This window comes from Melanostigma gelatinosum (assembly GCF_949748355.1).
Source record: "Melanostigma gelatinosum genome assembly, chromosome: 12".
Taxonomy (NCBI): domain Eukaryota; kingdom Metazoa; phylum Chordata; class Actinopteri; order Perciformes; family Zoarcidae; genus Melanostigma; species Melanostigma gelatinosum.
The window spans coordinates 19,678,073-19,698,288 of NC_136645.1; the positions used below are offsets into that span (position 1 = coordinate 19,678,073).

General features: G+C 46.7%; 1 protein-coding gene across 2 annotated transcripts in view; it reads right to left on the reverse strand.

Annotated features, from left to right (window-relative positions):
* fgfr2 (fibroblast growth factor receptor 2) overlaps window positions 1-17,546 on the reverse strand; it is a 38,343-nt gene extending 20,797 nt beyond the window's left edge. For both annotated transcript variants that reach the window (XM_079280562.1, XM_079280561.1), the window contains exons 1-6: window positions 16,982-17,546; window positions 14,520-14,775; window positions 6,655-6,912; window positions 6,241-6,315; window positions 2,021-2,190; window positions 179-302 (exon numbers count right to left, since the gene is read on the reverse strand). In XM_079280562.1, coding sequence (XP_079136688.1) covers window positions 179-302; window positions 2,021-2,190; window positions 6,241-6,315; window positions 6,655-6,912; window positions 14,520-14,700 — 808 coding nt within the window. In that variant the 5' untranslated portion in view covers window positions 14,701-14,775; window positions 16,982-17,546. The remainder of the gene's footprint in view (window positions 1-178; window positions 303-2,020; window positions 2,191-6,240; window positions 6,316-6,654; window positions 6,913-14,519; window positions 14,776-16,981) is intronic.
* Between the last annotated feature and the right edge of the window lie 2,670 nt (window positions 17,547-20,216).

Here is a 20,216-nt window from a genome sequence, read left to right on the forward strand (position 1 = left end):
TCAGAGTGCACCTGGGCCATCAAACAGCGCACACACTATCCTCACTGTGAGAAGTCTTTCCGCCTGCTTCCCCTTCCTCCACCCCCCCCACCCCACCCCACCCCACCCCCACCACCACCGCCTTCATTGGCCTCACAGGTCTGTGAGCCCGAGGGTGTGTTTTGCGCACGGTACTGACCCACTACATCCAGGGTGTAGGTGTGGTTGATAGCTCCGAACTCGTTCTCCACCAGACAGGTGTAGTTGCCCTTGTCCGACGGCACCACGCTCTCCATGATCAGGGTCCAGTGCTGGCTACGCACCTGGGAGTGAGAGGCAGGAGGTTTCTTGTTACACAGACACAGTCATTGATACGCACACCAATAAACACGCACATACAGAGAAATGAACAGACATAAAGAGCTGGCGCTAAATGAGAGAGATGAAATTAGAAAAAACGACAAGAGGGGATTTGGTTGGAAGAGTAAAAGACGAGAGCTGGAAAAACTATTTTGAGGTGGATGATTCCACCAGGTAAACTCCACCCTGAGCAGTTTCAAGCACAAACTGTGTTTGCAAAAAATAGTTTCACCCTAGTTTCACATAGTTTCACCATGGAATCCACAGGTCTGAGCTAACAACAGTGCTTCCGTCTGGATGCTGAAGAGAGACTGTGGCTGCTGCTTGTCCAGGCCTACATTTCGCACAATGGAGAGATTATGCCACAGGGCTGGAGCTCAGGTACAGCTCGAGAGAGCAACGAGCTGCCCGCAGTGTATCCGACAGCCTGACTGTATCATTTCCGTCACGTCGCGGCAGTTTTTTTGTCACGCTGTAATGAGTGTGCCGAGAGGGACGCGGCATTAGCAGCTACATCAACATAATCTGCTCCTAAACCTTCCTGGCAGGGAGATGTGTTTCCTCATAAGCCGTCAGTCATTAACCAGGAACCTCAGACCTGTTCAGCATCACTGGATCTCTCAGTGAGTCACTTTCATAACTCTCTAATTTAACTGTTATTCCACTCTATCGGTACGGCTCTAGCATGTGCAGTAAATGCTATTTATTTAGAGAGACAAAGGGAGGAATTTAGAAATAAAATAACTGAACTGCAATCCAAATCGACTCGGTCATCGGGGAGGAATTCTTCACCGTAAGACTAGTTGTAGCTTATTTCAGGCTCTTTTTTTTTATATGAAGAGGAAATAAAACACAACCACACTAGCTTTACTTTCCCATGACATACATTCAGCAGATATAAATCAACTCAGACTGTTTATTTGCCAAAACGAGACAAGAGCGAGAGAACATTTTACAAGGAACCACAGTAAAGAGAGTTGTATGTTTACTATACTGACATCACTCGTATAAAAGAAGCAGAGAATGCATTGAAGTTCATGTCTAGTTTTAATTTGAAGTCAGTTTGGTTTTCTTTATGTAGAATGTTTTAAACAGAGCAGCACACCAAGCTCCTTCAGTTTAAACTTCTACCAGCTCAGCAATGGTGTTTGTAAATCACATTTCACAACAAAAGCATCACATGCTCGAATCACATTCTAGTTTCCGGCCAAAGCCAGTGGGACCTGTTCTCCCTGATTGAGTTACCTCAGCATTCTCAACTCAGTTCAACCCTGACGCTGCCTACCGTCTCTATACGTTACTGTCTGGGGGCATTTAACCCTTAAGTCCCCGGCTTAAGTTTCTAATTGTTGGGGGTAAAAGAACCATTTTGAGTTACAGTGAGAGGCTCTGCAAAGTATCCTGGCGAGAGGAGGCGCACGGATGAGCAATTCCAATTTCACACCAGAAACCCTGCCCTGGTTTCCTATGTCTACTCTCCTCCCGCCTCTCCAGTGAAGGGTGGAAAAGGGGTGAAAGGACGGCCAGAGAGTGATTGGAAGAAGGAAGGCTCGACGTCCCTTGGAAATATATTCGCAAAACAGCTGGAGGTGTACTGTAGCACAGAAAGCAGTAAAAGGCCAGAGGAGGCAGCAAGTTGATGTTGGTGATAAAAAGTATGATGAATTACTGTTTATCCTACCTTATACCCGCCCATGCGGTCCTCTTGGCGGAAAGGCCTGCTGTTTTTAAGCCAGCGAAGCTTAGGCCGGGGGTTGCCTCCTGCAGCACAGCGGAACTTGACCGTGTTGGCAGCCGGCACCGCGTGCAGCTTCTTCTCCATCTTTGCTGACGAGGTCCAATACGGAGCGCCTACAACCAGAGAACAGTTGGTGTTCTGTCAGGGTGAGATCTCCTCATCATTAACAGTTTGGCTTCAGGGCCTCGGACTGGCTAAGGCAGATATACATGGAAGCGTGACTGCAGAGGAGCCAAACCTGAACTATTCCTAACACCCCCCTCCCCCGTCCCCTCCCCCCCAGCACTCCTTGGCAACACTGACTGATCCGCTGTCTGCATAACACAACCCAGAGCTCCACACTCACACTGTTACACAGAAACACACACGTTCCCTGTAGGCTCAGCGGGGTGTTGCAGAGGGGAGAATGTGCCTGGGCGTTGCCAAGAGGGCAACTAGACCATCACATTCGATTTCATCTCATTCCACTTACCCCCCCCCCCCCCCCCCCCCCACACTTCCTCCAATTACCACAGCTCCCCTGTTAATCTGCCTGTCACTTGGCTAGATATGGACGGCAGGGCCAGGCGATGCTTATCACCCTCGGAAAATCTTTACGTGCCATCAAGGGAGAAAGTGAATGTCACGTTTAACGAAGGATTTCACAGTTCTCAACGCACACTTTTGTCAAGATTTCATCAACGGCAAACTGTTGCCATTTCTCCTACTGTAAGCTGTCACCCTCCTTGTGTTTTGTCCATTCTCCGGCTCTGTCTTTCCTCCCAATTTCTGTCTCTCAGTCAGCTGGATTTTCTTCCGAGCCCCCCCCCCCCCCCCCCCCCCCGCCCTTTCCCCTCTGCACCTGGGAGTGTGATTGCCTCAGCAGATGGGGCTCAGAAGGGAAGAAAAACTCAAAGTCAAACAACAACCAAAACGGTCTTCCAATCACTTCCTCCCCGTACAGCAGGAGTACAAGCAACATCGGGAATACCCACAGATAAGACCAGTGCTGACTTGAGTATGACATCCCAGGGGAATATTCCCTCCACTCTCTTTCCCGCCTGTCCAATCTGCATACTATCAGACACCTCCCGCCGTTTTCTCTGGCACGCACAACCGGACAAGTCGCACATACTTGGATAGTAAAGTCAGTAAACAGTGCTCTTCCTTCCTGAGTGGACGCATAGTGTGAGTGCTCAAACTATAATTAGTCACCCCCCCCCTCTTCTTCCTTCTCACTCTCACTATCTGTGCTTCTCTTCCTGCATCTTCACCCCTCAGTCCCCCTTCCATTTCTCTTCATTCACTCTCCCTGTCATCACTCCGTCCGTTCAGACGGAGACAGATTAGGTGGGGACTGGCCATTCGCGAGGCTGTCTCTCCGAAACGACCTCTGACCCCAAACTGGCAGCCGGGTCGGAGGATGAGGTTGGGACATGAAAGGTGAGCGGTGCCATTTCCCATGCTCTCTTGTCCGGAGGGGCAGCGCTTCAAACGAGACGACCCCCAGACCCCTCTCCAGATGAAGCCAAACTCTCGTTGGCCCAACTGCTGTGGACTCCAGGAACCCCCGCCTCCCCCAAAGCCCCGTGCATCCGGATCCCCACTCGCGGCTGTTTATCCAAAGCCGGCCTGGGGTGAGCTGAGGTTATCGAACTCCTCGATGAGTCAAGATTTTGCTTCTCTCTAAGTTCCTCCGGAGAGCAAAACCCATCAGTGACCCAAAGTAGTATTTCAATGTTGATGTGTTCTCTCGTAAAGCGGTGGTATGCTCCTCTTTAGCGTGCAGCTATGCCAGCTGAACAAGGCAATTCAGGGCCACTGTTTGGGAAATGTTTTTTGAGAACACAGTTTCAAGAGTATTGGTCCTGTGAAAACCATGTATTTCCAAAATGGCAGCTTTTCAGGAGCAAAGAGAAACGGCCTCATTTAAAGCTTCATGTCAATGCATTTTTAACTCATCCAAATCGTTTTTAAAGAGGTTAAGAAGTTGGAGAATTTTCTACCCGGAAAAACAATAAAATCAATGAAATCAAGTATTGCTAAATCCTGATTGGTTTATAGAAATATGTGACTTTTTGTCCAATTGACTTTTGCCATGACCCATCGTCAGAAGCTGATTTGAGTAAATACAGTTTCAGGACTTTTAAAATGTTTTTGTCAAAACTTTTTTCATGCAACCGTACAACTTTTCTTTCTCGAAATTACGACTTCATCTTCATATTATATTTTCTCTTAAACATACAACCTTTTTCCGGTCGTAAAACTAAATAGTATGACTTCATTTTAGAAATCTCAAATTTGTTTTCCAACTTAAAGTCGGAGCAGCACACTGGAGGCCTCACATACTGTTTATTTATTCCTTTGAACAGACGGACTTTTTCACTTCAGTGCCCATAAACAGCATATAACAGGACATCAGTGAGGACTTCATATTCATTCATTCACAGTAAAACAACAACTCTTCTCTCTGCTCTGTGCACAAGTGCTTTGGCTTAACTTTAATCATGAGATAGATCTGTTCTTCAATGAAAGTCCTGCCGTGCAGCTTCAACTAAAGGGGAGGCCCAATGGCAAATGAGTGATGACGTGAACAACGATCAAAGTCGTCAAACGGACAGAGGCTCTGAAACAACAACAGCACTGAACGCAGAAAGCAAGGCTCCACGTGGCTTTTCAACGTCTCCGTGACATCAGTGCTACCCTGCTCCACCCCCACCCTCCCCCCTACGCACAGCTTCCCTCACAGATCCCTGTAGAGGCTCTGCCGTGTCTCCTCCAATAACACCACCCACTATCTGACCATGGACAAACACTTTTTGTGGTTCAATCTTCAATACAAAGTCAGATCAAAATGCTCTGTTTTGCAGTGGCCTGATGCCCAGCCCATTCTGAGTGCTCCGGGAAAAACAAAAAAGAAAGCCACAAATATAAAGCTCCCTCCCACGCCTACGCGCACCCTCCTCCCCCGCTCAAGTCCACGGCGCCTCGGCCAAGGTGCCACGCCGTGCTCAGAGAAGTTCTGGTACTGATCCAACAACACCCCCCCACTGCCTTGGTTTTGAGTTTTCAGAAGCACGCACGGCGAGAAAATGCAACCGTACTGCCAGAACAGCTTTCCTTTTGTTTTCAAACTGCTTATTACCACCAAAATGGCTGGAGCTTTTTTCCTCTCCCCCATTTTTTTCCCCCTCTCGCTGAGTCCCCCTCTCTCCCCCATATTTAATGGCTTTCAGGCAATTACAGTCGGCCCAAAAGTGGAGGAGGAGGTCACACGTTGAGACGCAATGCGTGTGGAGAATTTTAACAAGATGTGGAAGCCCTTGTCTTTACTTCAGTGAGTGTATGTGTATGTGAATGCATGCATGTGTGCACGTGACTGCATAACCGCATTACTACCCCCGATACTCACAAACGCATAGAACAACTTTCTCTTTCTCTCTCACACACACACACACACACACACACACACACACACACACACACACACACACACACACACACACACACACACACACACACACACACAGGCCCATCAGGTGGGTAACTGGCTCCAGATGGGTTGTCTTGTATAATGGATGAGCCCAGCTGACTGGCTCCATGAGGCCTGACTACCTGAGGGACGCTAGCTAAAGGAATGTCAGAAATCTCTGTATTCCCTGGAGACACACACACACACACTCACTCAATACGACTCCAACATCTCACACTTTAGGCTCCGAATGCTACGCTAAGATGGAGGGTTTAAGGTTTAAGGACGTGGGTTTTGCCATCGCTAACCCCTGTCTCCTCCTGATCACAAACATTTCTGTCATAATCGCAAAGTCTGACCTGTGCTAATAGACGCTGACAAAGCTAAGAAGGTTATTTCACTTTGGGATTTGGTCTTTGGAAGTGTTTGGCTCTCACAATCAGCATTCCAGACTTAAGTTTTGACGTGCTGTTAGGGACTGCTCATTATAGTTTAAGACCAGAACACGGCATCAAACACAGGAGGTGTGGAAGATTTAAGCTTTAGTTCAGGGGAAAAATGCAGAGTGTGTGTTGAGTTATTTTACCCTTTTTGTCAAGTCCAAAATGTGCATTTTTAGTGAGTCATCTCTACTGGTTTCATTGAAACCTTTTGAGGAGGGGTAGCGCATCATTAACGGATTCATCCCTCTTTTCGTTCCTCCCATACTCACTTATCTGCTCTCCGTCCGCCCCAGTGTCCTCCGATCGCTCAGTATCGTCCTCGTCATCCCCCGACGAGATGGCATCTGCACAGAGTAACCACGGTTACTGCCATCTGTTTTTCCGCATCCCGCCCGTACAGTATCGCATGCAGAAATGTTCATGCAGTCACTTTCTTGCGAATTTGTAAAAATAAATGCTAGATTCGGGCCCTTTTTTTGATACATCTCTTGTATGAGTTGGACACACACACACACACACACACACACATACACACACTGGAACCCAGAGTCGTTGAGGCAGAAGAAAATCCAGGGTATTCATGTCTGATCATATCTGCTCCATGGCCACTTCCTGGACTCAACCAAGCTCTGCAGTCCAACCCTAACTGTCCAAACTCCTTGTCCCATCCTGACCAGGCTCACCTGTGACATTCACTATGAAGCAGACCGTGTCTTTGCCCACGCTGGTGCAGGTGTACAGGCCTGAATCCTTGGCCATGGCATCACGGATCTGCAGCACCTCCTGCTCTATCACCGTGCGATTGTTGGTGCCCAGAGAGCTGCCGTCTTTGGTCCAGGTGATGGTCCCCGACGGCGGCAGAGGGCAGCTCAGCTTCAGCAACTCCCCCGGGTGCACTGAGCACACCGTGGGCTTAGAAATTTGGTATTTGTTCGAGGCTTCTGCAAAGCGAATGGGGAGGGAAGGGGGGGGAAGAAGGCAAAGAACAGATTGGAGAAGGAGAAGGGTGCACAAGAAGGTAGGAAACAGAGGTGGGAGAGGAAGAAACAAGCCATAGTGTAAGAAACAAAAACACCACATAACCCCCAATGGATGCACTGAAATCAACTTATGCAGGAGGAGCAATACAGAAAAGAGGACCAACACGTCATAACCACAAATCCCCAGTCAGTCATTTGAAATGGAGCCCTTAGAAAATACCACCATTCTGTTATCAAGTTAGCAGTGTGATTGCCGTTTATAGATTCAAAGCATGCATTTACGGCCACAGCAACATGTGTGGAGAAAAATACAATCAATGCTTTGAGAGCAGGTGAGAATTGGATATCACCACCACAGCCTTCTCTTTTAGCATAGATGCCAAGCAGCCAGTGTGTAAGTAGTAGCAGTACGGACAGATGTCTGCAGCCTAAACAAAAAGGTAATTCCAGCATGTCTGCCCATCAGAAAGGAAAGCAGCCAGAGAGATCTCTGCTGTTGTCAGGCAGGGGAAGGTAGAAGGAGGGGGTTGGGGGGGGGCTGCGTTCTCTTTTTATTTTGCGTTCCTTTGGTTTTGACTTCGCGCTTAAGCTTCGAAAATCTTGACCTGGCTGTAGCCTGACTCTTCTGTCTGACTCCTGTTTTCCATCTCCCTCTTCTTCGTTTCCTTCACAACACGGCCATGGAAGATCTACAACCGCTGCACAGGATCTGCCGGCCAAGGCAGAGAGCAAGAAACTCCTGTCGACTCCAAAGTACATAAAGCCTTCACTTCTGGGACAAAACCCAAGTCCGCCTGTGTGTGTATGTGTGTAAGCCATGTCCCCTCACTCGTACAACTACCGGTAGACGGAGAGAACGAGGTGAATGTCCAATACGTCAAAGGGACCTTCGGAGCGTCCGAAGCTGAGACTGCACTTTCACATCAGGACAGATTTTATACGTTAACGCTAAGCTGTGACTGAATGTTGAGCAGAAGGGGTGAAAACATGCCTAAAATGCAATTCCAGTCACCTTGAGGCTCTCGCAGACTTGAACACACGCACACACACACATTCATACACAAATGTGTCCAGCGAAAAAATGTCCCCAGACATAGATATCTTTGCAACCATCCTCAGTGAGAAAAAGAAGTTCTTTTTTTATTGCAGTACAAAAATGTCCCAAACTGTTGGTGTTTTTCTTCAGAGGGAACTGAAAGGGGCAAACAAGGGAGGGATTAAAAAGTGTTGTGTGGGGGGGGGGGGGAAAGCCTACGATGAAGGTATATGTAGTGTTTGACTAAAGGCTGATAGGTGTAATTAAAGAGGCGTGCCACTGCCTCTCCCAGCCTTTCCTGTACCTCAATACACCTTTTCAACAACATTCCAGCCCCTTCATGTGCCCAACGTGTGTGTTAAATGTAAAGTACACACACACACACACATACACACACTCCAGACTCGACAGGAAGGGAAAGTCATTCCGCCACAAGCCAGCGGTCGAGGCATGTGTGCAAGCCTCTAAACGTTCCCCCCTGGGCAAGTAGACACACACAGGTACAGTTCCTGTATTGTCTTCTTTTTCACCTCTTTCATCTCCTCCTCCACCCAGGCCAGTGTGTGGTCTGATAAGAGGTGGAGCTCCAGCGCTGATTGAGGGGAGCTGTCTCCGCTACCTTTTTTTTTACGACGCGGTTTTCCACACCGGGGTCCACTGCCTTCGCTGTGACATCACTACTAGCCTCAGCTTTTTACTTTGCTGTTTAATTTAGGATTTTTAGAGATTTAGATATGTCGTAACTACCAGGAAAACAAAGCATTGTGGGTATCTGCCGGGAAGATAGCAGGTATGGACAATTTCAATTGGGGCTGACGTAGCAACGCAACACACACACAGGCTGCACTGTCTGTCAGCACATTGAAGAGAAAGGGAGGGCACCGAGGTGTTTCATAGAAAGATGATACTTGTACAGACACATGGATGTGTGTGTGTGTGTGTGTAACACCACTAAGGAGAGGTCTGAGAGAGAAAGAGACAAGGAAGGAGGGCAAATAAGTAAAGAGGGTAGGAATCTCTCCAAATGGTGCTTCTGGTTAAAGAAAGCATGCACGTGTTAGTTCTGCCTTCATCATTTTCTTATCTCTGCTGTGTCCATCTGTCCCCCTCCATCAACTCCTCCTCCTCCTCCTCCTCCTGCTGCTGCTCCTTCACTTCACTCTTTCACCTTCTCTTCCGCTTTGCCCTCTCCTTCCCCTTTCCCACACGTCTCCACCACCCCCACCCCGGGCTCCCGCCCCGCTGACCCTGCTGACCTAACCCTGACCCTTCCCAAATCTGTTGACACATCCAGCATGCCCAATTGTTCATGGGAACCTGTGTCACGTAAACACACACACACACACACACACACACACACACACAGTGAATGCAGCAATAACCCAAAGGAACCTTTTCACACACTGAGAAAAAAACGATTAGCACCTTAATGAATGCATGTATCAGACACGTGCACGCCAGGAGATACAAGCCCAGATACACACACTCTCACTCACACACACACACACACACACACACACACACACACACTTTGCTCCACTTGAAGAGAGCTTACAAGGGTCCAGGGATGCATGCTGAGCTGAAGAGTTGAAACACTTCACTGCAGATTTTTCATCTCTGCAAAGTTTCATCCCCCTCTGCACCACAGGAGGGGTGTGTGTGTGTGTGTGTGTGTGTGTGTGTGTGTGTGTGTGTGTGTGTGTGTGTGTGTGTGTGTGTGTGTGCGAGTCTCTCACACACACCCACGCACTTTTGCTCGATCTCTATCAAGCAGCTTTCTCCTCTCCCCTCCCTCCATCATCACTATCATTTCGCCGCTCTTCTACTCAAGCACACCTCCATTTCAAAACCCATCTCTCTGTTTCTCTGACAGCTTACGAGGGTCGATCGGGTGCGATGGATTCAGGGTGTCCACTCCTCGCTATGTCCTCGCCCTCATTTGCACCGTCTCGGCTGACAGTAATTAGTGTCTGCGGCAAAACGCAGCAGGCAGTTCCCACCAATGTGTCCTTGATGTCTGCTCGCCCGTCTGTCAACCCGGTTGGCAGGGATGCTAGCAAGTGGCGAGGAAAGGGTTTACGACCGGTTTTTCTTTTTTACATACGTCATCTTATGAATGAATTCTGTAGAGAGGCTGCGGATCTGTTCTGCCATCTCCGCCCTGGTGTGTTCTGCACAGTGTGATGGGTGGATTTAAAGTAATGACTGCCATCTCGGAGGCACACACTCAGCATGCATGCAGACCAACAGGCACAGACTTCCAAATCACATTATCTCTGCTGCCTTTTCCTCTCCTCTTTCCTCTGTATCCTCCTCACATAGTCAAATCCCAGGACTTTTCTCCCCTTTTTTGTCTCTCCCTCTTTTCCAATGTCAGTGTCTTTTCACATTCAAATCCCTCCTCGGCTTTTTTTGATTGTGACAAAGGAGCAGCTCCGTGAACTGGCTCCTGCTGGCGTCCATGGCAACCGCCCCCTTTGCTTTCACCAACCCCTTCACCCCTCATCAAGGCATTCTCTGAACCCCACCCGACCCCTTCAACCCACTGGCTGCCCCATTATCTCCAAAGATCTTCTTAGGTTGAAGCTCTAGTGACCCTCAGATCAGAGCTTGCCTCTACTTTGCTCCGCCTTCTAGAGATTAATCTATTTTCACCATCGATGAATCTGTCAATGATTTCCCAGAGCTCAGGCTGACAGCTGTGACTGTCTTGTTTAGTTGAATCCAACAGTCCAAACCCCTGCGATATTCAGTTTGCAATGATTAAAAAGAGAAGAGAGAACGAGAGAAGCAGCAAATCCTCACATCGGAGAAGCCGGAACCAGAGGACCAGAAAAACATTTGGCATGTTTCACTATAACTTAAAACGTGACGGACATGATCGATCAATCATCAAAACAGTTGGACTAAATGAATCTCACTCATGAATCGACTAATTGTTTCAGCTCTAATACAAACATCTACATTATAAGAGGTGCTTTTCTTCAGAAAGGTGAGCATGCAGGAGGCTCAGTGCCGTGCATGAAAACAAATCAAAGGATGATTATTGTTTTGTTTTATTACCTCTGCCAAGGAGGTAATATGTTTGGTTTGTTTGTCTGTTTGTCAGCAGGACAACAGAAAACCTACTGGCCCGGTGGGTCAACGTGGGTCAAGGAAGAACCCATTTGATTTTGGAGAGGATTGGCCTTGGTACGGGTCTGCGCTCTCCTGACTTCCCTTCCAGTTATGATTGGTTTTCGTAATTGGTTTTCCTCCATCATCAGGCTGACTCAGATTCCCCTCTGCCAACCGGGGAAATACATCTCTGATCTGCTGCTACCGTATGAACTATCCCGACCCCTCAGGTCGTCTGGGACCGGTCTACTTTCTGTTCCCAGAGTCAGAACTAAACATGGAGAAGCAGCGTTCAGTTGTTCTGCTCCACATATCTGGAACAAAGTCCCAGAAAGCTGCAGGTCTGCTGAGACCCTCAGCTCATTTAAATCAAGATTGAAGACTTTTCTGTTTGCTGCTGCCTTTAATTGAACCACATTCAATTAATATATTAATCAATTTCCTGCATTTCTGCATTTTACTACTGCATTTTATTTCTTGCACTGTTTTTTTAATGTTTTAATGAATGTTCTTAATTGTTTTTAAATCTCCTTTTCTTTTGCCTTATGTTTTGATGCTTTTAATGTTTTTATGTGAAGCACTTTGAATTACCTTGTTGTTGAAATGTGCTATACAAATAAACTTGCCTTGCCTTGCCTTGCCTCCTGCTGTACTCCGGACAGTCCACTGAGACCTGAGGCCCAAGCTGGCACAGGTAGCAGCGCTTACCAGCCTCTTATCAGACAGGTGTGAGATCAGGTGAAATACAAGGTATTTTCAGGCAGATTAGCCAAGGCAAACAACACGCTCTCACAACCACCAACACACTCAAACATTCAAGATTAGCAGCGGCCAACGGCCGGCTATTAAAAGTCATTGTGTGAAGGCTGTGTTTTCAGCCCAACTGGTCACACCAGCGGCCGACACATTGTGTTTAATTAGAGTTCAGTTACATTGCCATCGCCACAGTCACACACAGACACAGACAGACACACAACCTGCCAGCTGACTCGTTGATACTTTTACCACCCCTCTCCTACTGTGTGGACAGCACAGTGTTACAGACTCAACTCATTCACATTCCCAACCTTCACATACGCCGACCAACAGTCTGGTGAAAACTATGATCTTAATTAGCCGTGTAGTATCATCATTGCTGTTATAGAAGGGCAATTGTTACTGTGTTTAACACAAGCTGACTACATATCGTATTAAATAAGGTACGGCATAGCAGTGGAAACTGGATTAAGAGTAGAAAACCATGAGGCGAATAAATACAGAAACGTGCCAAGAAAGCAATTTTGTTCCTGCTCTTCTAGAAATAAAACTTGTCGTTTGTTGACAAGCATCCCTCCTTTTCTCGCGTCCCTCTGAGCATGAAAGACTCGTCCTTGGAAACCTTTACTTCTTTAACCACGCGACTCTTTTGAAGCGCTTCCCTCCATGCCGATCAGAACACTTTCCGAGAACAGAGTTTGGCGGGGAGCGCGCGAAAGTACATCCAAGACCATGAGCTGACTTTTGTCAGCTGCACTCGCATTCAGCCTTCGTTCCGACGTATTCATTCCGCAGTTATATGCAAAATGTTGCCTGAACAGAGCAGAGAATACCGACGTTAGACGCACACACCTGCTGTGTTTGCCACCATTGTTGTTCAGCTCAGTCGGAGTCTTATAATCACAGAGAGAGCCTGGACAAGGTAAACACTATCGATACAGTAGTGGCTAAAGGGACAACAATAGGTCTGTTGTGGAGGCCTTAACCAGCGCGCTCGCTCTACTTCTAGTGTTACAGCAGCCACAGGTAAACAAACTAGCAGGGCCACCAGGGGTGCAGGCGTGGGCTCTATAGAGACACCATTGATATGCAATCTGATGAATCTACAGCAAGGGGGGGGGGGGATAAACATCAGTGAAGGAAAGGAGACCGCACACACACACACACACACACACAGCTGCGGTTAAATCTATGTTAGCTACGTGCAGCGGGGAAACTGACTCGGGATCAGATAAGCAGGCCAGGTTCTCTGTGCCCCGTTGATCCCTCATCATGTGACCCCCAGGTCTAGCCACTTAATCTCCAGTCACATGACTTCACCGCAGCTCAGTAATCGCTCCATCTAAAGGAGAAGTCAAATATGCACAAATCCTCTTCGACCTTTCCTGGAGGATTGTATAACTCTCTGGAAAACTCTCTCTGTCCTCTCTCGGTGGCCATGTAGCGTAGCGTCCAGGCCATGTGGGGCTCTGAACCCACCGGCTCGGAGCCAAACAGTCTGCGACAGAACAACAAAAGCATCAACAGGAGAGGAGAGCTCCGGCGGCCTCTCATCAAGGTAGGACAGGACGATACCGGACCTCTAGGGCAAAGGGCGAGAGGCGGTATAAGTGTATGTATGTGTGCTTAAAGAAGTGATGCTCTGTTGTTGGCCCAACTTACAATTAGCATGCTGATTAAAGCCCGGGAACAAAAGGCTTTGGAATGTGAGTTACCATCCATCACAACAACTCTAATTAGCTCTCTGACCAGACTGGAGACAAAAAATGGACAAGCCTCAAAGGAAAACCTTTTTTCTTTTTAAAGACCACATAAAAGCTCTCACGAAGGTTTCTCAAACGTTTTTGTTCTGTCCAAACAAAATATGACTTTCAAACATAAAAAACATGTACCTTTGCGGAAAATGGAGCGTACTGTGATTCAAAATAACAAAGCAAAGCCCTGAACTCTGTATCCTTATTTCTCCCTTTCCCTCCCTCTTTGTGCTTCTTTCCAGGGAAGCAGGGCATGAAAGAAATGCCAGCATAAACACCGTCCCGCCCTCCTTCACAGCTCTCCCCCGTACTCCCACGCGGGGTCACAAACCTGCCTGCAACACTCCAGTACACCCTGAACTACCACGGACATCGACTGGAGAAGTAAAACAAAAGAAGAGTGTGAATCACGCGCCTCACGGTGAGCAGAGACTCGTCATGCTGAGGTTAGTTGTATCACTTTGGTTTGTTTATTTTAATCCCCCCCACCCAAAAAAACATTTTTACATGATCTCCATTATTTCTAAGCTTAAACGGGTAAGGGCTCAGGAAAACTGTTTTCTCAGAAAGAAATTTGAAACACTGACTTGTAATTTGTTACTGTTCTATCTTTAAATGGATGAAGCATATAAAGCTAAATATCCATCATTTGGCTGAAAGCCAATCAGGGATTTTCATCCATTGACACTAAAGTGAGATAAGGAAAGGAATTATAAGGAAAGGGACGCAAAAGTTCATCAAAAGCTCTGAAGTCAGGTTTAAGGGAGGAAAACAAACTTGACAGACGTACACCTGCTCTCTACAAACAAACCAAACAAATGGCTTGCCCCCCCCCCCCCCCCCCCCCCCCCTGCTCCACCTCCCACACTCTTCGTTTCTGTCCCCTCTCGCCCCCCGCTGCTTACCTTCAGGTTCCAGAGTGGCCTCCTCCTCCTTGGTGGCGGTGAGGGGCGGCCGGGCCACGCTGACGGTCAGCAGGGACAGCAGGACAGCGGCCAGCAGCCAGGCCCACGAGGCCATCCCGTTAGTGGGGGCAAGCGCTCCCCATACTTTCCTTCTCCACCTCCCCCTGGACACTGATCCCATCTGAGGGGGTCCGCCCAACCATCAACTGCTGCCGGGTCGGCCTGTCGCTCAGTGGAATTCACCCAATCACCTGGGCTGAGAGGTGAACGAGAGAGCGAAACGGAGGGAAGGGAAGGTGGTGGCGGAACGATGATTGAAGAGGTAGACAGAAGGGTGAACAGAAGAAGGAGGGGGGGGGGAGAACATTTGTGAGAGTGGAATAATTCATTTTCAAAGAACTTGTTTCTCCACCATTTTTCCTCCTTATTTTTGACAAAGTGAGACGGACAAATGAAGCGAGAGAAAGCAAACAGACAGTGTTTCAAAATGCTGTCAAACAAGCCATTCATCAGACATACCGAAGCTGTGAGGCACCAGCCGTCAACACAACCTGCATCTGTATTTGCTTCTCATCTACAACTATATGCACTGAAATATGTATTAGAGAAACCCGTTTGACGTCTCCCTGAGACACACTGCTGCCCCACAGCTCAAAGATCAGACTTGGTCAACGTTCATTAAAATGAGATTTCACACAAATCGGATATTTCTTTCTCCTCTATTTTGATCATATTTATTTTTTCCATCAGACTAATAATGAAGTCAATTCTTAATTGATGAGGAATTATATCCTTTGGAAATAACCATGGAACAGGGGATAGCTGATCAGCCAATTTGGCATCAATTTCGGTTGGACATCGTTTATTCCCGTGCGCAACAGATGCGCCAAAACTGTTGCCCGCGCTGCTGTATCAATGTTAATTGTATTCGTAAGAGGCTCTTATTGCATTTGCGTGACTTGATTATGAAACCAGTAAGGCTTTAATTGAAATACAATAATGCAATATTGGATACACACACACCGATCTGTTGAGCCAGACATCTGCGGTACAACCGTGCTCGTGTGTCTCTGGAGGTTTGGTGAAGTCACGCTTCCCTGCGCTCCTTCTGCTCCAGCTGGACGTATCGATTGTTTGTTTTTTTACCCGCAGACACATGTAGTTTGGTTTTAAGAGGCCAACCTGAAAACGCGCAACCTGATTTCTCTTAAATTGTCCCCTTGAGGGACCACACGCGACACGGATGGTGCACGCGCACAATGATGTCGGGGTGAACCACGAATGTATCCCAACATCCTGACTTTATTAGAGACGTGCACCGGTTGCAATTTGCAATTAAGGTGAATAATTATGCATAGTTACAGCTTAGACGTATGAATTATTAATGCACTGTAAACATATCAGTGCAGCAATCGACCATTGAGCTTACAGCTGTATGAAAACTTCAGCAGGACGAATGGAAACCTCCATTCGATTTTTTGTTTTACATCATCGTGTGAGGAGCACATTAAAAAAAAATATATATATATATATATATATATATATATATATATATATATATATATATATATATATATATATATATATTATGCTGCAGCTTTCAAATATAATTAACCTTATAGACTTATAGACTAAGTGGGTAACGAGAAAAAACAGGAGGATACAAACAAATAACTAAAAAAACGTAAAACTAAAGAGAAAGGGTTTATAGAGTTAATAATGTGCTCCTCAGTGGAAGAAAAAAAACAACTTATTTTAGCATGTTGCTGACGACATGACATTTGGACACATGGGGGACTTTGCTCCATACATGGCCACAGCTTTTCATTTAAACCGGCCTTTGAATGACATTTCTTGGCACTGATTGAATTCCTATTGACATTCAAATCAGTTGGCTTTCTCTACAATGGGGGCTCATTTGGAGCTGCTCGGTGATTTAGGGCTCCGGCACCAAGCAGTGAAAAAACAACTGCGGTCACGGGATAATTGGCACCATAAATGCGATGCAGAAAATTAAGCAAAGTAATAAATAACCAGGACACTTGTTAATGGGCCCTGAAGTGATGATGCAAGGTGCTGTGTCTTTGCCGTCTCAAGTAAACAAGGGACGATTTCTCTGCATCCACTTGAATGAAGGATGGTAGACAATGACAGATAAAGAAAGCACATTATAGTGTTTTGTTGAATGTAAATTCATGGGAATCTAAAAAAAACGAACTTTATGGAGAACTTTGCACATTTTATAGAAAGGTCAACAACAACAAAAAGTATTGGTGAGAAAACTCTGTAAATTGAACTGCAAGAGGTAGAATCGTTCTTATTGTGTCATGCAGCCGTAAAGAAAGAAAATAGCTGGAAAGCGCAACGCATTTCTACAACCACGTAGCCCATTTGTCATGACAGCCGAAGCACTGACAGATGAGACTGCGAGGAAGCTTTGCGCGTAAACAGAAAACACTTACCAGGGAGGAATAAAATCGTGGAGATCTCTGTTTTGACATGCACAGATAAGGGTGGAGAGAGCATGAGCTGAATCCGGAGGGAGGAATGTCTCCAACTCCACAATGCACCAAAAAGAAAAAAAAAGAAAAATCTGCGAGGCGCTGCCTTTTTTTTAGTTTACTATTCCACAATCAACCGGCATCAACTCCGATCAGAAGACATATTCCAAACCCGACTGGCAGCGTTGTCCAATGCCATGCAAAGAAATCCGAGTTTACACGCGTTGGTTATCCTTCATAAACAGCTCGGAAAACCACACCGCTGTCCCCCCCGAAACTTTCCTCGCCGTCACCAAGTTGCTTCTAGGGCGCAAAACATTGCGAGTGTTCCCAAGCAGCGCACTTGTCAACTAAATAGAAACGTTTGCAGCTACTGCGGAGGTGTGACGGGCTTTAAAAAGGTACAGGAGGTTAGTTGTCCGGTGCAAAATGTCATAAAATCCATCAGTGTACGTTCCCCTGTTGTAAAGAGCGTCTCTCTCTCTCCGTCCGCCGACAGTCCTCGCACTGTTTCTCAGACGCTTTGTCAGGTTTACTCGGGTTTTTTCTCCTCCTTACGTCTCCACACACTGCCCTCCTCCTTTACTCCAGTGGGTGTCATCCCCCCTCCCTGAGCACCCCGTGTGTAATTCGAGCCGCTTCCTGGCCGCAGTGCCTTTGGGCCCTGCCTTCCTCCGCCCATCAAACTGCAGCGCTCAACATGCTGAAACTGGGTCCAAAGCGAGGGCCCCCGCTCCGCTCCGGAGCGTCAGACCGCAGTAACAGCGCCTCTCAGTGGCCGAGGCATGACATGTGCGGGAGGAGACGCACACAGACGCACAAAGCATCCACGCAGTAGCCTATATTTCAGTCTGTTTAGATGCTGCAGTGATGGAAGAAGTATCCAGATCCTTTCTTTTTTTTTAAGTTAAAGTAGCATTCAATGAAAAAATAACTTATTTCAAGAAAGTTTTATCAGCAAAATTAACTTTAAGATTTAGCTTAGGAGAGCATCAGCTTCTAAATTTGATTTGTAATGAAGCAAACCAGCCCAAAAAAGTAGTGAAAATAATATCAGTAATACAACAATATTAAGATATACAGAAAAGAACATTTTCAGTGTCATCACTTCACATAACAAGTACTATAATTGTTGTACTTTGTATAAACTAACATGTAATTAGTAACGATATCTGTCAGATAAATGTAGTGCAGTTAACAGTTACATTATTTCTCTCTGAAATGGAGTTCAAATGGCAATACTCAGGAAAAGTACAAATCGAGCAAAATTGATAGTACTTGAATAAAAACTATGACTGAGAAGCGGCAGGGTTGAGAGATGCCTGCCTCTCTTAGTTCAGGCCACTTCAACAAGCCCACCAATTAGTTTGCTATAGTGCCATCTACCACCCACTTCTGTTAGAAGAGCTGATGGTGAGTAAAATCTGTCTTTCTTATAGCAGCATATGCACATTGAAAAGCATCAGCAGCATATCTGTGTGAGGTGGAGGAAGGCCTTTCCATATGGGAGTATATACATTTTAATCAAGATTCATCTGCCAACAGTGGTGCAATGCAGTAATAGCCTACTGTGCTCAAGTAAAACATGTTTGAGGTCCTTTTACTTACCTTCAGTGTTTGATGCTACTTGGTCACAGGTCCTCTGCAGGTTAAGTTGACATAATACAGTATGTGATCGCAGCAAAGATGAGAGAGAGAAGAAGTAAAGTTGAAGAGAGAAGTGGAAGGATTTTTTGCGATGATATGGTGCATTGCTGCAGAATTAGGAGTAACCGAAGTCGGTAACCTCACAACAGATCTGTCCACAGCTACCCAGAGAGAGGCTGAAGGCTGGCCCCCTGCAGCTCGTCCCCCACTGCTTCAAGCTGTCTCCTGCATTGGTTCAGGCGTTCAAGTGCTCTGAAAGAGACGCAGGGGAGGATAGAAGACTAATCTCCACAGACTTTTTTTATTTATTTTTGCCTCACTGCTGAAGCCCTCTTTTTCTTTCTTTTTTCAAGCAAGGCAGGGAAAACTCTTCCATTCATTTTGAAAAGGGGCACGAACGAGGCTTTTTTCCTGAGGTAAAGGTTCGGCCTGTGAATGGAGAGTTCTTCGTCGGTTTTTCTCTCCTCTCCCATCTCTGCCTCCACCAGTAAAGCCATCAGATAACTGACAGGTTGGCCTGAAAGAAAGAGGGAGCGAGAGGTGAGGAAGGAGAGTTTGACTCATTTTTCAAGAGTGGCACAAAATACCCCCCACTGTTTCTCCCTCTCTGGGTGTCTCTTTCCTCCTATACTGCATGAGTCTATTTACAATCGCCCAATTTATTTTCCACTGCTTGGGCATCCCACGTTTGAAAGAAACCTCATCAAGCAGAGTCTCATGGGCCTTTGACTGAGAACTGGATGGACTCAATACCCTTGCGCTGTGGTATCCGTCAACCTGTCATTGTCCCCTCTTCATCGCCAATCTATTCTTCAGTCCTCTTTCTTCCTTAATCCCTCCTGCGCCAACAGCCGCACTGTTTGGAATTAGGAAGCAGAGTGGGAGAGAAAGAAAGTGACAAGGTAATAGCTCGCCATCAGCATCTGAGATGAACATATTGATTACTTGTCATTGTTGGTAGAACTCATCAGGAGAGCAGCGTATTGGAGAGGTTCTCCAATAACCGTGTGTTAATGGTGGGAATACCTCTCATTGCTGTGATGATTGGAGCTGTGAGTGATGTTTGTGGCTGAGCGAATCACCGGTCATTGAGCGTGCCTCCTGCTGCTATGTAAATCCAAGATGCTGCTGAAGAGAGCGCATCGACATCTCGCCGTCACCTCCCTTTTGTCCACGGACCGGCTAATTGGTTCACATTAAAGTCCCGCCAACATTTCAACATGTGTTTTGCTCATTGTTACTTCACTTGGATGTGTGCCGTTCACCGTGCAGAGTGATGTGTTAGCAGACTGACACTGACACACACAGAATGACACTCGTAGGACATTTTCACATCCATCTGCAGAGGAGGAAAAGTTTCTCTCAGTTCACCTTTTAAGACGCGTACGTGCAAAAGTGCTTTTGTGACGTCACGGCTAATTTGGAAGTCAGTCGTGCTCCGGTGTGCAACTTTAAACCAGTGTGATGTGGAAACACACAGACCTTCAGTGAAGTAGGAGATAACTTGCATCCAGCTGCAAAACCTTGCAAACTAAAAATATTTTCCTAA